At 40.9% G+C, this 21379-nt stretch overlaps 2 protein-coding genes across 2 annotated transcripts in view; both read right to left on the bottom strand.

The window, feature by feature from the left end:
* Positions 1–1831: 1831 nt before the first annotated feature.
* ube2j2 (ubiquitin-conjugating enzyme E2, J2 (UBC6 homolog, yeast)) lies at positions 1832–9289 on the bottom strand. Its single transcript, XM_061218617.1, has 7 exons — positions 9078–9289; positions 7389–7519; positions 6052–6092; positions 5661–5763; positions 5368–5506; positions 4273–4353; positions 1832–2130 (listed from the first exon to the last, which is right to left on the bottom strand). Exons 2-7 carry the CDS (start codon positions 7517–7519, stop codon positions 1837–1839), a joined length of 789 nt encoding a protein of 262 aa, XP_061074601.1. The 5' UTR covers positions 9078–9289; the 3' UTR covers positions 1832–1836.
* A 3819-nt stretch (positions 9290–13108) lies between these two features.
* LOC133109333 (arf-GAP with coiled-coil, ANK repeat and PH domain-containing protein 3-like) overlaps positions 13109–21379 on the bottom strand; it is a 94663-nt gene continuing 86392 nt past the window's right edge. Inside the window, exons 24-25 of the mRNA XM_061218618.1 lie at positions 20991–21052; positions 13109–13364 (exon numbers count right to left, since the gene is read on the bottom strand). Coding sequence (XP_061074602.1) covers positions 13258–13364; positions 20991–21052 — 169 coding nt within the window. The 3' untranslated portion in view covers positions 13109–13257. The remainder of the gene's footprint in view (positions 13365–20990; positions 21053–21379) is intronic.

A 21379-nucleotide genomic window follows, 5' to 3' on the forward strand; every position in this document is an offset into this window, starting at 1 on the left:
AAAGAAAAGGTGTAACTTCATCTTCATCAGGGTGGAATGGAAGTAGCTCTTGGGGGGTCCAGACTGAAGCACCCCCACGCCTTGCTCAGTCACACCAGTAGGAAAAATGAAGCACCCAAGCATATTCCCCCCACAACAAGGGCCTCTTTCTGTGGGGGAGGATTCAGTGATTCAAAGCAACTGTCAAGTATGAGACATGAATTTATTTCAGACATTTTATTAACACAAAAATTCAAATTTCCAGCCCTCCCCTATATTTACTCATCCACCCAAACTCTATTAGGATGTCATGATCATCACTTACTCAAAACGTACAAAACAAAGCCTCGAGCCACTCTGTACAGCACTTCGATGGGAAGTTTGCGGATTTTAGCTGCCAAGCTAAACTGATATTAATCAGGATCACTGTACTGTACACAGGCATTGATCCCAAACACACTGGCTCATCCCCACCCACAAAACACAGAAACAAGCCAGCTGGGCTGACAGCCATATTCTGTACTGACGACCGTAACCAGGATGCGTGTGTGAACAGGTGTGTATCTGCCATACACTACACTGTCTGAAGCCATGACACTAGTGCCGCCATTTTAGTGCCCGTTAGAGCCATCTGGACACATTAGGTCCTGGGCCGGCACCTTTATTTCACAACCGTATCTCTGCAGTGACTGCTCAACAGTTTGAACATGGCCGAGGTTCTTCCCCTTCGGTTCCACTAAAAACTACACCGGGGGAGGGAGAAGCAAATAAACTATGATATAAACAAAAACATTATGATACAATATAATACAAATTAAAACAGGGAAATCACATTGTTTATTTGAAACCACTGAAGAATATTGCACAACTTTAAACGCTTGAACAATAATGTATATTTAGGCATCCTTACCTAATGCAAAATAAAGTATTCAGAGAAATGGAATCATATTGTGAAAATGGTGATCTAAATGTTGTACTGTTAAGTTTAAGTGCCTTTGACAAGTACCCTATCTTACGGATATTCTTTTAGTTTTTTACTTCAAATTTAACACTTTGATTTTATGACGTTTCTGTATTTTAGGGATGTTTTTTATGATTTAAGGAAGTGATTAATTTGTCTCCTGGATGTTCTGTAGTTGTATAAACATTTGTCAAGACCAGCTTTTCTGTGAGGGGGGGGGGGGTCTGGTATCCTCCAAATGATCCACAGAGCAAATGAGCACTCTGGAACTTCACCTGCAAGGACTAACTTTAACCTTCCACTTTTCTTTCTTTTATTTTTTTCAAAGAACAATTCAGACCCCACCCACCCTCCACAGCACACTCACTGTCTGAGAACCCTCTCAACAGCCCGGCGATATAAAAATTATGGTACGAGTGATCTGGCAGTTTAGGGTGTGGTGATTTTACGTGTTATCAAGGCTCCGTTCTATCAAAATAACTGTTAGGCCAACGTTGTGTGGCGCAGGTATGTACAAACATTTAAACGTACCAAGGCTGCAGAGTGATGAAGGTTTGACGGTTTCATTCGCTTGAGGGCGAGACGGATCCAAGCAATCTGCACCAGTTACCCAGGTGACAGATCAGAGGTCTTTATAAAACCCATGAGCCAAACTGCCGTTATTTGAATCGCCGCTGCTCTCGCCCAATCGCGAGTTAACCCCCGCTCCACAGATGGCACCCCACCCTCTCACCCTCCTCCTCGGTTCCACCCCTTCCGTTGTGGTTTGGGCTAATTCTGCATCTTTCTGTTTGGGAAGAACAGGACCCCAGTCCCCCCACCCCTCCCCTCCCCGCTCTCTCGGGCCCCTCATTCCCCCAGTCCCCCCACCCCTCCCCTCCCCGCTCTCAGGCCCCTCATTCCTGCGCTATGCTCCGCAGGACGTACTTCACCGTGTAGGCGAAGGCCGCAAAGCCCACGATGACGAACAAGTTTGCTAAGGCTCCTCCCAGGAGTCCGTGATTGCGATTGGCCTGCTGGAGGCCGGCGGGGTGGGGCCCCGCGCCGCCAGGCAGGGGCGCGTGCCCGTTGAGGGCGGGGATGCCGTTCTGGGCGTGATGGGCCTCCCCGTCGGGCACCACGTCCGGGAGGGGCAGGGCCTGGGGCCGGGTGCTCAGCTCCTCCTGAAGTTTCTGCTTCTGTTTGATCTCCTGCAGGGAGCGGGACACACCGCGTCAGCCAGCGCCCAAAACCTGGCCTCGCACACACTTATACAAGGGGCAATGGAGTAAGAGCAGTTTGGGAATACTGTAGGTACTGTAGGTCCAATTCCCATTGTACCCTTGAGCAAGGTACTACATTACCTTGTTCACCCACAAATGAAATTAAAGTATCCACTTACCCAGAGTACTGTCTATCTGTCCAGATAGTTTTTCTGAGAGATGCCATTCACCCGGATACCAATATTTTTGTGCGACTGAATTCGCATTTGAGCAACCTGCCTTACCAAACATGTACATAGTTACTCAAAAACATCCACAGAGCTTCATTTGTACAGCAATTAATCACAAACGACTTTTGTACCCAAAGTTCGCCAACTGTCCGTATCAGAGCAAAGTCTAGTGCAATTGGACTTGTTGTTCAGCAAAAATGACACCCATTAATATATCAACTAGGAGTTTTGAAGCTTTTAGAAGTTGCTATATTGAAACTACAACAAACACTCCTATTCCAGGAAAGCCCTGTCACCATCGCTCACGTTTCATGCTAGTCCACCCACCAAACTAGTTATGGATGTGATGCTTTAACTTGTGGAAGAACCAATGCACTTGTACGTCGCTTTGCATTAAAAGCGTCTGACAAATGACAAAAATGTAAATGTCAATTTTAATTTGCTGGGCTATACACAGAAGGCATACTTTTAGTATTGTATCGGTTTGCCTTCTGCATGTACTATACTTGCTGTGCTTACCATTTTAAATCTGTCAAGCGACCTTGGGCGGTATATAAATAAAATGTACTCTTATATGTATTATTAGAAGAAGTAGTTCTCGATTAAATAGTGCACAAATTCAGTTCTGTGGCTGTTCCTGAGTTGGAACTGGATTATATTTGGAAAGAGATGTTGCTGTCAAGTTTTTGGAATGTACATTTTCAGCTCATTAGGCAGCACTGAAATAAAGGTTTGCAGAGGTCCATTGCATGATGGTGAACAGAATCTAGAAAACTTGCCAAATCTCAGTGAAACTATTAGGATGGACAGATCGTACTCTGGGTAAATGGAAACAGTTTAATTTCATTTTCGGGCTGAACTGCACATTTAAACTTCTTCAGTTTCAAGCTGTATGTTTCAATGCTATACTAAAACCTGTAACATGGGTCTGCATAACTGCATCTACTACATGGTGGAAATGTAAACTAGACTCAGTGAGCACTTTATTAGGTAGACCTGTACACCAGCCTGTTAATGCAAATATTTAATCAGCCAATCATGTGGCAGCAACAAAATGCATGGTTCAGATGTTGTTCAAACCAAATGTCAGAATGGGGAAGAAATGAGAACCAAGTGACTTTGACCATGGAATGATTGTTGGTGCCAGACAGGGTGGTTTGAGTATCTCAGAAAGTGCTGATCTCCTGTGATTTTCATGTACAACATGAATGCACAACATGAATGCACAGAATGTTGATGGTGTGAAAAAGAAAAAACATTCAGTGAGCAGCAGTTCTGCGGGCAAACATGTTGTTAATGAGAGGTCAGAGGAGAAGGGTCAGACTGGCCAAAGCTGACAGGAAGGTGATATTAATGCAAATAACCACACATTACAACAGTATGCAAAAGAGCATCTCAAAACACACAACGTGTGAAACTTCTAAGTGGATACAGCAGCAGAAGTGAAATAATTAGTAAACAAAAAAAAGAATAATAAATACCTAATAAAGTGCTCATTGAGTGCATATCCAAAATACTTGACATTCAGACAAATGCAATCCTTTGAAGCATTAACTTAATCTGTTGAATGAATATCTCATAAGTAAAGAACACTCCAACATTTCAAGGACTGATCTTTGGATAGGCATACAAATATAGCGTCACTCTCCTTGAAAAACTGTTTGAGGCAATCAATCAGGCAAAATACCAAACCCGGTTTAAGATCACTTAATAATTTCAAATTACATTTTGAGCCATGATTAAGGAAAGGCAGCGGTAATAGTCAAACTTGCTTTCATAGGCGATTTGCTTTTAGACACACTCCGGGCAGTTGAAAAATGTATTTCATCAGGCTGGTATGTACACGCCCACTTCATGGTACATTCATGAAAGACAGCTGCATGTCAGGAATTATACTTACGTCAACAACATCTGGAAACAGCTCACAGAAAACTTTATCCTTCAAGTTGAAAGCCAAGCTCTGGGCAGCTAGTTGTCTTTTCTGTACAGAAAATAAATCACAGCAGAAATATGCCAAATATATTTAAGAATTCCATGTAGAGATTCACATTTCCAAACACGTACAGGCTATTTTTCTGCCAAATATGTACAACAAAGAACAATTTTACTTGGATTATATACCTTACACGACAACAACACCACACTAACATGTTTTGTGGAAAAACAGCACCGTGACCGTGAATGATTGTGGGTGCCACACAGGGTGGTCTGAGTATCTCAGAAACTGCGACCTCCTAGGATTTTCACACACAACAGCCTCTAGTTTGCAGAGAATGGTTATGGTGCAAAAAACAAAAAACAACCTGCACCATCTTGATTAGTACTTAAACCACATGCTTTCCCTCCTTTCCCGCCCCTTAGTTTTGAATGGCCAATCACGTTCTTGCTACAATGCTCATCACACCCTCAACCGTCAATTCGGGAGAGCACAGACAACACACGTGCTCTCCTCCGACATACGTGACAAACAGGCGGCCATTTTCCAGAGGTCTGAAGACTCTCTCCCCTTGCTGTCTGCAAACAGCACTTCCTGTCACAGGGACAGGCTGGCCAATGATGGACCAGTTCCCATATGGCTCAGGTTCAGGGGCCTATCTGTCAAACATCTCCCTTTGCTACTCACCCCTCCCCTACTGGCCCCACCGACCAGCTAGCAAATCTGTGTCACAGCCCTGAGTTTAACTCCATACTCACTGTAAAATCTGAATCAAAAGCAGTCCAGAATTCTCCACACAGCAAAAAAATCTGACTCAGTATTTTAGTCAAGTATTTTCAAATATAATTTCTTTCTATAAAGTACAAAACAATTAGTCTGTTTTAAGTTACTTTTCATTGGACAAGTGATTGTCGCACCCCATTCGCAAATCCTGAAATGGGTCATACCGTCTCACGTCAGTGGCAATCGTTTTGTTTTATTTAGCAAAAAAGAAAAACGACAGAAAGTGTGAATATAAGACTAGAAGGCTTTTTTTGGGATTTTTCAGTGCACACTCACTGTAAAATCTGAGGTTTCGATACTGCCGAGGGTGGGCCCTTTCTCCACCATGAAGCTGAGCAGGCCTGTGAGGATGGTGGACACGGACCAGGCGGGGTTCCACGTGTCCGGGTGGAAGTCCGTGATGGAGAGACACAGCCTGGGGCCAGGGCAGAAAGCGGTCACCCCAAAGATCAAACATCAAACTTCAGAACCTCACGCATCATCTATCTGACGTGGCACAGCATTCCTACAACACCTTGCCTCGCTCTTCCAGGTTGTGAAAGCGAGCCGGTAAGTTCAGACGCACTTACCTTGTGTTACATTTAAATCTTCCGTTTGGCGTTATCATATAAATACTAGGAGGCTTGAAGGGGAATTCCCGTGGGAAAATGAGCTTTCCATGATAATAACCACCTTGAAAAAGAATGAATGTAAATAGGTTTATATCAATGCAAACATATTAATTACTGTTATATTATTATATAACAGTAATTATAATAGATACATATTTTACTGTGCGAAGGAAAATTACTCCTGCATAGATAATGATGTGCACACTGAATACAAATACCAATAAATTCAAAGCAAATTAAAAACACAAAGATTTATGGGAACAGGATTATGACACAGGCAGACTTGAGCCTTGGTACACAGCGCGTGGTGCAGTTTTACAGAGCAAAGCAGAGTGCATGCTGCACTCACCTTCATAGGGGGTTTTCTCTGGACCTCGTACAACATAGTGCCTGAGACAGGAGAAAGAGAACAGCATGAACCAGGAAAAGGACACTGTGCATCGAAGTGTCTTCAGTTACAGTCCACACAAACACACCACGCTTTCTGTCTACTGTCCTAATCAGGGACAGTGCAGTAGCATCACATTATGAATCATAGAGCAATTATCATGGGGAGGAAAATTTCATCTCCCAGGTTTTTTTTATGCGTTTGTTTTTCAAACTAAGCATTCTGTGTGTGCTCCACCTTTAATACTATTGATAGAGATATATTCTTAATCTTTAAACAATTATTAAACCCTAATTCCCGGATGTTTTAAAAAAATTTTTTTATCATAAATACTTAATAGTTTTTGTTCACAAAATTCTTAGAAAAAGCATGTCCTCAGTTCCAGACTTGGAAGTGTCAGGTATCCCAATGGAGCATCCACGGAGATCATGCTTACATCCTGCGCACACTGGGAAGACAGACTTCCAACAATGCCAGTGCATCTGCTATCCCACACAGGGATGAGTGCTTATGTGGACAGAGTAAATGATTGACAATGCATCATGTAGTGGTAATATTAATCAAAATATAATATTGCAATTTTTCAAGTCCACGCATAGAACAGCTCAGTACATTTGCTATTAATTGTTGCGAAATCAATTTTACACCAAAATTTACATACAACCTGAATTCACAAAAGAAAGCGGTAAATGGGTACAAAACATGTTACAAATTTCAATTTCAATGAAATTTTAACGCCTGTTTTTAATTGTATTCAACAGTATACATTTCAATTCATGGCAAAAGTGTAAAATCGTTAGACAGACAAAATAAGTGTAATCAGTGTGGAAAAAATAAAAACATTAATTCCTACGAAAAATCTCATTTTTCTCTCAAAATCTCATCAAAAATCAAGCCCATTAATTACCAATTTCTCATCTGTACATTGGATACGGACAGTCATTCTCTTAGTCCAATGTCCAACTAACAAAACCAGCCCTGCAGTCCTACATGCATTTTTACAAACAGATGTCAAATATACTACAGACAGTAAGCAGCGCACAAATTGCTCTGACTACCTGGATCTGCTAAAGGCCTAAATCTAACTGGATATGCACTTAAGCTTCCCTTCCCAAGACTGAGAAAGAGGTTTAAAGGAAGTCCTGAAATCTTTTTCTTCTGGTCACCAGGGGTCAGTTGCTGGTTGAGAACAGCTGAAACCCACAAGCAACCAAAGACTTGGAACAAAATAAGTCGCGTTTCAGCAATATGAACGACTTCACTGGGAAACAGGGTAAATGTAAACGCCCATACGTTACCATTCCAAAATATTGGACGGAAGAGGTTCTGCACAAATATAAGGCACAGGGTCTTTCTTTATGCGCAGGTAATCCTGCTTTAGTCTTTGCGTTGCTGTGGTTGGTGCCCTCTTGTTACTGTTGCTGCTCATCTGGAAAGAGAAGAGGGGCTAAGTAACGACATTTGAGTCCCCGATCTGCAACAGAAAATGACTAAAATCTCAACACTACCATACAAATGTCTATACTGTTAATCCCACCTGCTTAAATTTCACCTTTTCCTTATACCAAATGTATGTAATGCTGCACAAGTCGAAGGGATGTCCTCTGAAATCATACTGTGGGTCGACTACACAGATCAGTTTCGAAAATGTGGGAACAGCCAGGAAAAGACAAAATCGTGGCCTCCATTAAGTGTGCATAAAACAGCATCACAGACAAGGCGCAAAAAGACTTTCACACACCCCTTTTCACGCTGCTTTTAAACAAGCAGACGTGTGACATGAACTAGCACATCACAGGATTTTACCGTGGCAGCAGGTTTGTCATAACTACACTGCTGAACTGACTCTCGATCAATCTAAGTTCATAATTTTAGGTAACTGTTAGCTACTGCAGGCAGCAATATCGCCAAACGAACTGGTATTATACATGTTGTCACTGAGACCGATTAACACAGCAAGCGAGTTAATGCTTTAAAAACAAGGAAGCAAGCAATATTACGGAGCTCAACAGGTGCCTCGCACAAGACTGTTAGCCTAGCTAACTAGAGAAATAGCTAACTAGCTAGCTAGTCCAGCAGTGCAGTATTTTCATAAGCCCACAATTGAACTATAATAGCCAAAGTTAGCTAACGTTACCTTGCGAAAGTTGAATATAGGCATGTCGTGCTAGCGTTTGATTTTAGGCAGTTGATTACAAAATTACCACAGATGTTTCTGGGGAGAAAATGCTCAGACGACGATATATAGTGAGATAATAGCGGAGTGTTTACCCCACCCCAAGACTCGCAAAATTAGCTAACGTTAGTCACGATTAGCTTTAGAACACTGCTCAACTCTTCGCCCAATAAATATTAGCTGCCTATTTAAATAGCTACTCCGTACATAAATCTCTCGTTAGCTCGCTTGCTAACGTTAGTAAAGCGGCAAGCAGTCAAGACTCTGCCCTTGTAAACTTGCAGTATTAGCGTGACGTTCATGTTATTTAATTAGCTAGTTAGTTAGCTACTCAAAATTGACTGCAGTCCCAGAGAACTAACTCGGCTGTTGAGCTATCTAAGTTTTGGTTGACCTCATAAATGACATTAGCTAACAGTTAGCTAGCTAACCAACTGCATGGTAAAGCCTAAAGTGTGATGGCTGGCTGAGACTAGCTAGCCTAGCTAGCGAACAGGTTTGTGAAATCCTATGTAGCTAAAACACAGAGGCCTAAGCAACTATCTAGCTTTTCAATTTATTTTGAGGCGTCTCAGCCAACGTTGGTAATCTAAGGGCAAGGGTATGTGACACGTAGCGTACCTGAATCTACAGCTAAAAGTATTGACCAAGAGGGCCCCGCTTCCCAGATGTCGGGAACAGTGAGCCGTATAGGCCACTACATATCAGCAGAACAGTCATTAGCTAACATTAGCTAGCTAGCATTCTCCGGGAAAACAGAAGCGAACCGCCACACAGAGAAGCAAGATCAGAATAACGCCCAAATAGCTACCTCTTGACACCTCTGGTGAAATGATTGGCTTGGTAGATTAGCGCGATGATGAGCCCTTCTGTCTGTTGACTGAGTGCAGTATGAAAATCAGACAGTAAGTTTAACAGGGATATGGTGATACATCGACGCTCGTCCTCTTTCTATTTCAATATGGCTTCTCTGCGGTTGGGAGGAGTTTAGCCTCACGGTTTCCGGATTACATGTCCCGTGATACAAATTGTTGTGGTAGACAGAGAAGAACCTCAGATTGTGCTTTTTAAAATATAATGCGTTTGTGATCATCAGAATGTGGCTGGACTGTTCAGCGACCGTTGTTTCACTCATTCTTGGACCTTAAGTTCCTTCAACGGAACTCCCTAGCTAGTTCAACATAATTGTTAAGAGTTCAGAGTAGCAAGGTTGGGAGCCTGTCGGACCACGCAGTGCGTATTCTTTAGGGATTCACGTTTCAGTGTCTGCAACCCCATGAAGGCTATTATCATTGCAAAATAACTTGCTTCCTATTTGCATTCTATTTTTATTCCTTCCAATTTCATCTCTGCTTTAGGTAACGTGTGTTTCGTGGACTAATTGGTGTTATCCTCCGAGGGGACCAGTAGAAGGCACTGCCAGCCTCTACATACGAGAACAGCATTTCTCTGTCTATACAATTAACCTATTTACACTGCGACATAATTATTGTAAGCAGCTTTTAACAAATCTGTGATTTCATTGTAAATCGAGATGGAGTACAAAATAATACAGTGTAGCAAGATTCTAACCATCACTCTGCAACCGTCGGCTTAATCATCACAGTGTCTTCTAAACTAGTGATCACAAATAAACGTCACGGGACTAGATAATATTTTGTTATGCCAACAGTAATTGTACTAGTGGGAATGGTTCTGTAAAGGAAGATCCGTGTATTTCTTACTGTCGTTTCCTAGACACGAAATTTGGGGCTCAAAACCTATGGCTCCGAATTTACATTTACAGTTTCTTTCTTGAGCACTGTTGTTGATGAATGCTCCTGACAATCACCAGCAACCCCCCTCCCTCCCAGCCAATATGTTACATTACATTACATGGCATTTAGCAGACGCTCTTATCCAGAGCGACGTACAATGAAGTGCAAATCAAACACAAGTATGAGTGCTAAGAGGACCTGAGAGGACAGTACAGTTCCGAGTCCTAGTGTAAACATACAGAACCCTTGAAGAGTACAATCAACTTTCAAACTAGCATACCACAGTTGGCAGCTAGAATACCCTGAATATAACAATATCTATACAAGTAACAATATCTATACAATCTATACATAAGTGCCATTACAATCTAAGGCTAATCATGGTGGTGAGTTAGGGAGGGAAAGGTGTAGCCTGAAGAGATGAGTCTTCAGTCTGCGCTTGAAAGAGGTCAGAGACTCTGCCGTTCTGACATCCACCGGGAGGTCATTCCACCACCGTGGGACCAGGACAGGCAGCAGTCGTGAGCGTGAAGTGCAGGTGTGGCGAGGGGGAGGCGCCAGACGGCACGAAGTGGCAGAACGGAGGGGTCTTGTTGTATAGGTCTTGATAAGGGATTGAATATATACAGGGGCTGATCCCTTAACTGCCTGGTATGCGAGCACCAAAGTTTTAAATTTGATGCGAGCCATAACAGGCAGCCAGAGGAGGTTGCTGAGCAGGGGGGTGACATGTGAATGTCTGCCAAATAAAACGTGTTACCCTGTGACCCTTTCAGGTTACCCACTGTTGGTAGCAGAGCGTGCCTCTGGATCTGCAGTCATATGGAAACAATGTGGAAGACGTAGATGATGTCAGCATATGAAGGAAAAATGTAACACGTTTTATTTGGCCCAATAACACAAGAATTTCACTGGCTTACTTTATTATTAAGCAGAGAGAATGAGCCCAGCGAGCCACATAGTCTCTGTATTGCTTTACTTGTGAGGTCAGCTGGTAAAATTATGTATGATAAATTATGACTCATCACAGATGACATATCGATAAATATTTCGATCCCGATGCAAGCTGATGAACAATAGGTACTAGTTTGGTATTATGATGGATTTTTTTAGATGTAGGCAATTAGGCAATATTAGACTTGATGCAGTCCAAAAATCATGGCTATTCATGTAGGACTTATGTTTTGTTCATCTACCCTGATTTTACAGTAGTAATTAGACAACCGAGTACACTGAGCGCTACTAATACCTGAGCATAACAAATAAAATAATGTAGGGCTGTGCTAGTTTAGATAGGAAATCTCATTTGATGTAACAATGATTTGTTTTCACTAATTATATTGGACAGTAATCCAAGTCTCGGCACATCTACCATTCAGTATGGCTGTGGCTGGACTATTGTGGACCACACCTTAGTATGCATGGAAGGGAATTTAAAATGTCAAGAATGGAAAAATATGGTGTCAGGCAATAAGTAAGAATTTTGTTCAGGAGTAAGAATACTGATAGGAAATAAATAAAGTTAATATAAAAACCAGTATACAATTCTTTATTCTTATCCCATTAAGCCTCATTTAGAGGCCTCCACATTTGCATAACAAAAAACAACAGCAATAATTTGAGATATATTAGTGTTTTTGTCTAAAATGTTTATATACATAATTAGGCTTTCACTTTATTATATATCATACATAGTTTTTGCACAGTTCTTACTCAGAAATAAAATGAATAAGACTATACCAGCATAGCCATTTACCATCCAATGTTTTTACAAAGGAAAAAAAGAACATGCAACAGAAATGCATTATGATTTGTTACTGCATGAAAAAAACGGATACTACAACCTGGCATTTATTTGTTTACACAATAGAAAATGTGCCTTCAGAAACTTAAAACGATATTTATCTACTAACTAATTTATCTACTATCTTACTACTACAGCATTACCAAAATGCTTCACAATTTGTCATGAATAATGATTTCAGGTTTTATGTTATAACAAGTTATAAATAAACTGTATTCAATTAATGCAATCTACAAATAAATCCATCATAGTTCAATTCCACATTCAGACACACAACCAAAAGCTGAGTTTTAAAGAAAATCAATGCAATTGCTCATCGATCAGGACACCAGGGTTTAGACAGATAAAACGTATTTCTGAGTTGAAAGACCTGAAGACACATTCTGTAAGAGAAATGGCCATTTACAGCACGTTATTAATTTAGGTAATTCTGGCAAACATGCATCACAACATTCATTAAAAAAATTTAAAAAAATCACAGAAAATCTTTCTTTTCTGTTGGTATTCATTGTGGCCATTGTGGGCATTTTATTCACTATTAAAACATATAAAGGCAGGCTTATCTTGGAAAGAGAAATACCAATATTCAGTTCTTTCAATGTCCAGCATTTTGATGCTTGAAGTCTTTTCCCTGGAATTTTTGGCACATTATGAATCCATTAATCTAGCACTTAATGCAATCATAATAAAACAATGGTATTGGTTAATGACTTAATCAGTGGTGATGCACTTGGCTAATGTCAGTTGCACTCTACAGAACTGATTGAGAATGCATGATACAGCTCACCATATTGTCCTCAACAACCTCCACTGATACAAAAAAGCAAAACAAAACCAAACCTTAAGTAATGACAATAAGAAAGGGGAATAGGTGATATACAAGGGAGGGGTCCTACAGATCCAAACTCAGTAAAATGATTCAGGCTGGGATTCAATGAACATTGACAAACAGTTAAGGCCAATCTTTTTTTTCACGTTTTTCTTTTTTTTCTACAGTTTGGTGAGTTCAGTAGTTACTAAAGCAAACTCGCCAACTTTTCAGAAAATCTAATGTAATGTTTCAGTTAAGATGGTAGTGGTAAATAAAATAATCTTTATTCATCATTCAGAGTACAACTCTTAAACTCTTAAAACTCTTAAAAACTATTCACCATCAAACAGGCTTTGAAGACCTTAAACACCACACCTGACATTAACAACTAGGTATGCACTGGCACCTTGTATTGTTATAGACAATAGGCACAATATGAGTTGTGAGGACCACATATCTCCCCCCCCCCCCCCCCCCATCCTCTTTCTACACAACAGGACGTCCGTTTGATGATCCAGGGAATGTCCGGAAAAGGGATGCATTGGGGAGCTCAGAAAAGTGACGACGGCGCTCTTCAAGTACACGGACGGTTTTCCGGCTAGTTACTGGCGTGCAGGCGCTACCTGAAGGAATGTCGGAAGTGCCTGCTCCTCCGCTTCAGCTTTTCGGGATTGTGTGACGCCATGTGAGAAAATTCCCTAAAGATGTCGGCATACGTGCTGTCCCCTGGAATAGAGTGGGGTGGGGTGGAGGGGGGACAGGCATCATGGGACGGGTCCACTGGTAGGCTCTGATATAAGACACTGTATAGAGCTTCCATGCAGCCTTATGGATGTCACAGACCTCAATCTTTTAGCCTCAGGAACAGCAGATGAGTAAATACATATGTTTCAGTGCACATTCAACCCATTTTTCAATCAGACATCCCATTGATTAGCACAAAGTTTAAACCCGAGTAAATCTGAAACTTCATATTAAGTGAAACCAAAGGAAATGAAGAAGGAATCAATCAGGTCCTAGAAAGCTGGATTAATGTCCCAACAAAACAGCAAAAAGCCCAGCAAATGTACTGTAGCATTCCCTCAACATCTGCAGCATTGTGCCATCATTTACACAATGCCACTGGAATGTTGTGAGAGAATTATATTGGGAGTTGGCTGAGGCATTTAACAAGACAAATATTTATTTTTCAGTACAGAGGAAAGCAAATATTTTATTAGTTTCATTGATCATTTGGATGTCCATTATATGACATAACTGATGAATAAATACAATCACATCTTCTACAGTAGCAACATTTCTGCAATTCTCTGTTAATTTAGTGGGGAATTAAAGGCTTTAAGAACTAGCCTTTATTCAAATTTAATATGCTTATTTATTTTAATGATTTAAAACTGAAATAGATTTTATGCGAATATATTGATTTGTTTTTATTAACAGGGATTTTGCAGTGGATGTGATTTATGAGCTGAATATTAATTCCAAAAAGACAACATTATTGGAAATCTCACGCATATAATGGACACCAATAGTTAATTGTTGATTGCTTTTAATGGAGGGTTTTTCAGGATAGAGTGAGGAGAATCAGGAACAGCACACACCAGTCTGGCAGCTCTAACTGACTCTGTAGCTGAGTGCATCATTTGACTAAAGAGTTTAGATGTAAATACACAAATAATACAATGAAACAACATGACTCTACGTCAGGTTGAACCAGTGCAGTGGGCCCAACTATATGTCAGTGTATTGGGATCATTCAGTTTAACATCAATCCAAACTCAAGAGGGTAAAATGATCAAATAACGTCTGCTTTATTTTATTGATTCATTGAAATGCAGTGCAACTATTTCATTGGTCAAAAAGATTAGGCTGTGATTTTGTAGTAATTTCTGGTTTCTGGTATACTTGAAACCAACACTTATACTAAAACAATCAATGCAGATCTACTGTCTGGTATATGTCAAAGTTACCACTGACTTCTCAGGGGGAAGTCAATTGAGTAATCATGCGATTCATCAGATTAGCATTACTTGTTTATGTGGAAGTTAAATTAGAGCTCACTGCTACAACAGTATGAACTTTAGGGAATTTATAGAAGCAATGCATCACATGAATCAACCCAACCACATGAATCAACCTGCATGTGTACAGGTATGTCTCGAATGAGCCCATGATTGTGTATGGCATGATTTAAAAGTATTGGGTCCCTTTTCTCAAGATTTAATCAGCTTTAGTCAAATGATTCAGAACAGAGCCAAGAACTCAATAAGGTGGAATATCATTGCTTTTTTGATCTATTGAAATCATATACAATTTGATTGCAAAAAACAAAAGAGCCAAGATCAGAAGATATTCAGGATGATGATTTAGGGGAAGCCATATATTAATATATTTATTGTCCATTGGCCTTTCAAATATGAAAGAGTACCAAAAACCTGGGGAAGATCTGTTGGAAGAGAAAGAGATCGTCTCCATAGAAACACCACACCAGAAGAAAAACAAACCCCAGTTATAAGGACCATGATGCTTCACTCACTCTATCCCGAAAATCCTTCATCTTTAATTTCCTGGTGACCGTGGCAACATCCGTATCTATGGAAGCAACAACAGAGTCAGTTTAACCCACTTTGCACCCTTGTGGATAGTTCAGGCCTAATTATAGATCCTTAATAATCCATTTGAGCAAAGGGGTTTAGTGTTGAAAGGCTAACACTCAAGGCTGATCCCAGCTACAATGTAATATTGTTACTCCAGTATTATGTAATGTAACTGTTACTACAGCATTACTGTGGCATTGTAGCAACCATACAACATTATTATACAGTATACATATCAGTAATGCAGGGTTGATGTGGAGCATACATTTTTTTATTTATCCTTTAGGGCTGTATTTAAGCTGAATTGCTTCTGTAACTACCCAATTACACGATAGATAATGTTCACAATCAAAGCAGTGTAAGATACAAATTAGGCCATTTTCTAAACCAGAAAATGATAAATTAATGTAGACATGATATAGGATTTATTTGAGATCAACACGTCTACGTGCTCTAAGATAATCTTCCTCCTAACTGCACGTCATCTGTCATCAGAAAATGTATGCTTTGCTGCTTGACATAATTGAACGTGAAAGTACTGTGGGGGGAAGTTTCATGAGGAGCAGATGTGTGATAGCCTTTTTATCGTAAGAAAAACAGAAAATGTGTGTGAGGAGAATGAGGAAGAAGAGCAGATGTGATGACTAAATAAAGGAACTGCTCCGGCAGGTTTCTGGTTGGGGCAGTAATGCCCCTAGGTTTGCCTCATTCGGTCTAGCCAATACAACTGCAGCCCAACATACCCAGGAGGCCAAAGAGTGCTTTATTCCACTAAGAGGGTGGCGTCAGTCCATCAAGCTCACAAATAATTCTAAAAATAAGTTGTATTCATATAGTGCGCTTCACAACAGCAAAGTGCTTCACAGTGAACTGGACAATGAAAAAGAATAATATGGACTTGGAGAATTAATTAGAGGGTTTGCTAACGGTTCATCAGCTTGGATCTAAAGTTTCTTTGGCTGTGATCCTCTAGGGGCGGAGTGGAGTGCATTTCCATGCTCTTTTATAACCAGAAACAAGGAAGAGATAAATGATTAAAATCAATGTTTTTGATGGGTTGTGTTTTTTTTACTTGCATAAGGTGTTCTCTCTATATTTAGCTCAACAGCACCGATTCAATAGAGATAACGATGTCAGCCAACATTTAATTACGCTAATATGAGCTGACCACTTACAAACAGACCCCCACTCATGTCCCCAGGACAGTGCCAAACCAGTCCCCTACACACTTTCCCATGTTTGGTTGAGACTGGCATCAAAATTTTAGCTGCATAAAATAATAAATCAAACCCAATAAAAGTATGTTCAATGAAAATTGTAAATATAGCCATCGCCTAGGACACAAGGCTGAAATATCACAGCTTGGAAGGAAGAAATCATTGAACATGGAAAAAAGCTGAATCAAAGAAGTTATTTTGTGTTTTCATTAGATTCTTATCTATTTCAAGACCGTTTGAGCGTATTCATTCATGGTTTGCATTGTGGGTAATGTTACTACTGCCGAGGAAGCCTCTAGGACCTGCATGAGTGTTAGTGTGTACCCCAGCCACCTCAGTCAGACACCACAGGCCAGAGGTTAAGTGGTTAGCTGCACTGGCAAAGCAGAAATGTTAGAGCGTTAGAGTGTTACAGACATGACCCAGCTTGCACACAACATTCTCAGAGCATTTCCGCCACGCCAATGTCAGACGATTGCGACAGCGTTACGGGAACGTTGTGGGAACGGTATGTGTTAGTTACAGTTTAAGGCAGGAATAAAGCACAAGCAGCAGAGTAGGCGGGTTAGGAGTTCATCCAGATTTTCCGTTTTATTCTTAGTATTTTTCAGTGTTTCCATAAGACAATAGGAAAATTCAAAAACAAAAACGGCAACAAAAATAAATTAAAAAGACAGCAGTAGTTTAAATCATACAAGAATATTTTAAGATTGACAAGACGATCTTTAACAACATTCAAAAGATTGTACAGATTGTAGGAAGAGAGAAACAGAAGCTCAGGAATAAAAACGCTACAGGAAGAGGGTCACAGCAGAATGTTCAATAGCAGGCAGTCAGCGTTAAAATGCGTATTCAGCTTATTTACAGCACTTCTAGTCACGCAACACGTAGCACATCTGCTGGCATGGCACACACACCTCACCCATGCTATCAATGTTTGTATAGCTCCTCTCAATTTCACGTAAGCTTGAAGTATTTCATTTTCATATGAAACTGTGAACATCCTAGGTCCAGTGGGAAGTGCCAACATACTGCTCTTAGCTTCCCAGTCACCATGTGTTCATTAATAAACTTGTCTACACACTAATATATGTTCCACTAAGAATCTCTGTCTGCCTTACAAATTCACATTTTCAGCGCACAGAAAAGCTGGCACAAATGAATCCTTATGAAAGTGTTAATATTTGTTCATTTACAAGGTAACGCCCTCTACTGTATGTACAACACCCTCTCCCAAACAGTCATTTTGCAGAAAGTATCTTGGCCGTTGCATGGCAACGCTCTGGAAGGGGTCTGGTCCCTCCCATAACAAAAGCTGAGTCACATCTCCTCTCCAGAAATCAATGAGAAAGCAATACGCTTGATTTCTGCCACTCAAGTGAAGTCAGAAAGATCTGGAATGCCAATGAAAAGTCAGGCAGTTGGGACACAAAATGTGTGTGGGGAAAGCTAAGCTTAACATGGCCATGCTCCAAAACAAAACATGCCCAGTTAAAAAGGCATAACGTGAGTTCCTATGCGATTACATAACTATATTCCAAAATGGTGGAAACAAAATAATATCACATTACACCAAGGGCAAGTCCAGTTGTGTAATAACCCTCGCAAGTGTAATTTAGTTTCACTTATGCCACAGATACTGCATTATGCACAAGTCAAAATAAAACACACAAACTACATTTGACTGCGACAGCCTCAGGTTAGACCCATGACATCAATTGCTAAGGTAGACAGATGAAAGCAATTCCAAGTCACAAAGTAAACCTGCAGCTGAAGCCACTTACTGACATATAGTGTAAACAGAAGTCATGCACTTCCACTGAGTGGCTAGGCTATCTGGCTAATATACTGTAGGAGAGGAGTGCTTTTATAATGGAAATGACTTGAGGCAGATATCTTAGCCAGCTTGAGAAACATGCTGAGAGCTTTGTCTCTCTGCTAAAGGGTGAGAGAGCATGCAGTTTAGAGGAGTCTGTAATGAAGCTGACTGGTGGGGTTGTGCCCTGCATTGATTCAAACCAAACACTGTGAGGCTTCCCTCTGGTGCCTTAATACACACCGTCACCATCCTTTAAGTTTGGCACCACAGTACCAGGATCTTACAGAGGATTGTATAATATATCAAATATTGACACACACACACACACACACACACATACAGATTTAAGAAGGGAACAAATCGACAGAGCTAAGAAAGTCACAGGCAAAGTCGACCCATGCAGTATTCAAACACTTTGAATGAACATTATCATAATCATAATACATCATATGACTGCAACCCATGAGGTTAAAAAATATAGATACAAATATGTAAACCATATTAACATTATTATTTAATTTTCAATTCAAAATGGATAGCATCTCTCAAATAGCAATTTTGTTTTAAAAAAAAGAACAAAAAAACCCAGTACCTTATTATTTTAGCTGTTGGCTGGTGTGGTTTGGTCTCCTAGAAACGAGCATGTAATAATGTTCCGAAATGCTGATAAAATGAATTAGTATACATGCTCGGAAATGTAATAAAAGGAAAAATATCCTGTGAAAAAGTAATCTATGATCTCATTAAAATTGAAAGAATAAAAGTAATAAAAAAAAATGAAAGCTAAAGTAATACAGATGATCTGTATTAAAATAACCATTGCACTAATCCTCTGTACAAAATCATATAAATAAAAAAACATATAGAATTACGTATACTCTATTTCCAAAAATAAATCAAAAGAAATTAAAATACTGTGGGTAGGAAAAGTGCACAAAGTTCTGTTTTTACATCGTCTAAAGAACATCCTAGTATGTTTTTCAAATAAATAGTCCTTTTCAAGACATTATTTCAGCGTATACTGTGTATGAACACACACTTATAAAGAATAACTGACTCGTCGTGTATTCTCCGAAGCCCTTCCGATATTCTTATCACAGTAAACCGTTTCATCGCCCTCCCGTCTTCCTCTCGTGAAACACAAAAAATCACCTCATGCAGGATAACACAGGCTGCACAGAGGCAGAATCCCTACTGCATTTACACCATAGAAAAAAACTGAATAGAAAGAGCAGTCTTCTGCTAAACAGGCTCCACGTGCTGGTTTTCCGGAGGGAGAGAAAAACCATCAGGTGATCTGGCCTCACATGTGAACCTGCCACAGCACTGACAGGTTCTTAATGAGCCGCTGAATTTGACATCTTCCAGTGACACGGACGGCCAACAGGAGCAAGCAGGCTCAGCTCACCCCAGTGAACGCTCCTGTGGTCGGTGAAACGCTGACTAGCAAGTAGCCAGGCAATATCTGGGTAAAACCTGAGCTAGATATGGGTAAACCAAGACTGCTTACATGAAAACATCTCTCAACCGAAATTTCCACCCCTCTAGATGTGTAGATTCCGGCTTTTGCTCACTGGGATGGTCCGTTGCCCATGGAGAATGCCCAGGTTTTGAGACCACAAACGCACACTCACCACCCACCGCCCTCAGCATAAGCCAAGTCAGGGACCACTGAGTTAAGAGCCACTCGGTATCAGAAGCTTGGTTTAAAAAGTCACATTTTGTTAAAAATTTAACTGTAAAAAATGCACCGAATGATTGAAACTCACGGTGGCTCAAATGGCTGAGTTTGGTCCCTTTTAAAATGGTGCTTTCCTTTTAAAATGGCTTTCATTTGTTTGTATTGTGGCCCAGTGTCCCCAGCTGAAAGCTGAAAACAGTACAGGTAGGCATTCTAACACAGTGAAGCCCTCCCTGACATGGACACTGCTAGCATGAGTTCACTGCGGCACACCAGGGAGTGTTTTGTCGACACAGATGTAGTGGGAGATCCCACACGCATAGGGTCCTACCATCCCAAATCTGCACCTACAAAACTCATACCAGGCCGTGTGATATCCAAATGTCCAAGACCCAGGAATACACCTCTTACTTTGGTCAACAGGTCACCCCACAACCAGAGCTGACCTCCAAACCGCCAGTCCAGCTGTGATACCCAGTCACACCATGTAGTCAGGCCGCTTCAAAGTCAAGCTATTACCAGTGACCCTTTGAGGCTAACGCCAAGGCATAACAACAAGATAAACGTCAACGACTCCATCCATCACATCTGCCAAGCCCCTGTGTGGACACTGGTTGCCATTTTGGGTTTGGTTGTGGTCTCAAAACCTGGGGAAGATGGCTGCTCTTGTATTGCTGGAGTGGTCCAGCAGGAACAGCACGGACTGCTATATTACACAAACCGGTGGGGACAAATCCTACCCTTTCCCCCAAAATATAAAACAACATGGGTTTGGAAAGCTAGGGGCCAGGGCTAGGTTCCTGTTGGGAATGTTGTAGGTCACTGCCTAAGTTCTGACAACAACATTCCCAGCAGGGATTCTCCTTGTTACTAGGCAACAAGCTGAGACCCCTCCCAAGCCCCACCCAATCCCCACTCCTCCTCCCCAACAGTGGGGAGAGGAGGGGGCCTTCTAGCACTCGTCTATGTTAAGGCAGATGAACTCCTGAATGCAGGTCTTATACTGCTGCTCTGTGGGGCTGCTGATGGGGTAGTGACCTGGCTGTCCGAAGGGGCCCTCCGACTCACGCATTTCCTCGTTCATCCTGGCCAGACGCAGCCTGCGGGGGGGGAGCAGATCAGCTTTCAGAAATTTAACCCTGAACTATGTTTGCAGCAAACAGATTCTGTTGAATGATTTTAAATGCCCATTCCATTTAGTTAGTCACCAATGCCTTTTTAATAGAAATGGATGCAACTTAGGTGTAACAATGCTAGTGAGCTGATTAGCTGTTTGCCTGGAAGTTTTTTTTTAAAGGTAAGAACAAATATTACATTGCAACATAAAAAAAAGTGTGAACATGTTGCCGAATGTTAGCTAATGTTCGCCGTCTGAAACGGTCGTCAGTACTGATTGCCACATCAGCATTAGAATGTTCAGTTCAGAA

This window comes from Conger conger, chromosome 14 (genome assembly GCF_963514075.1).
Source record: "Conger conger chromosome 14, fConCon1.1, whole genome shotgun sequence".
NCBI lineage: Eukaryota > Metazoa > Chordata > Actinopteri > Anguilliformes > Congridae > Conger > Conger conger.

Coding starts and splice junctions, on each gene's coding strand:
- ube2j2 (XM_061218617.1), bottom strand. CDS start 7,519: ATGAGCAGCAACAGTAACAAGAGGGCACCAACCACAGCAACGCAAAGA. Junction 5,764..6,051: donor AGAGAAAACCCCCTATGAAG/GTGAGTGCAGCA, acceptor TTCTTTTTCAAG/GTGGTTATTATCATGGAAAG. Junction 4,354..5,367: donor TCGAAACCTCAGATTTTACA/GTGAGTGTGCAC, acceptor TTTTCTGTACAG/AAAAGACAACTAGCTGCCCA.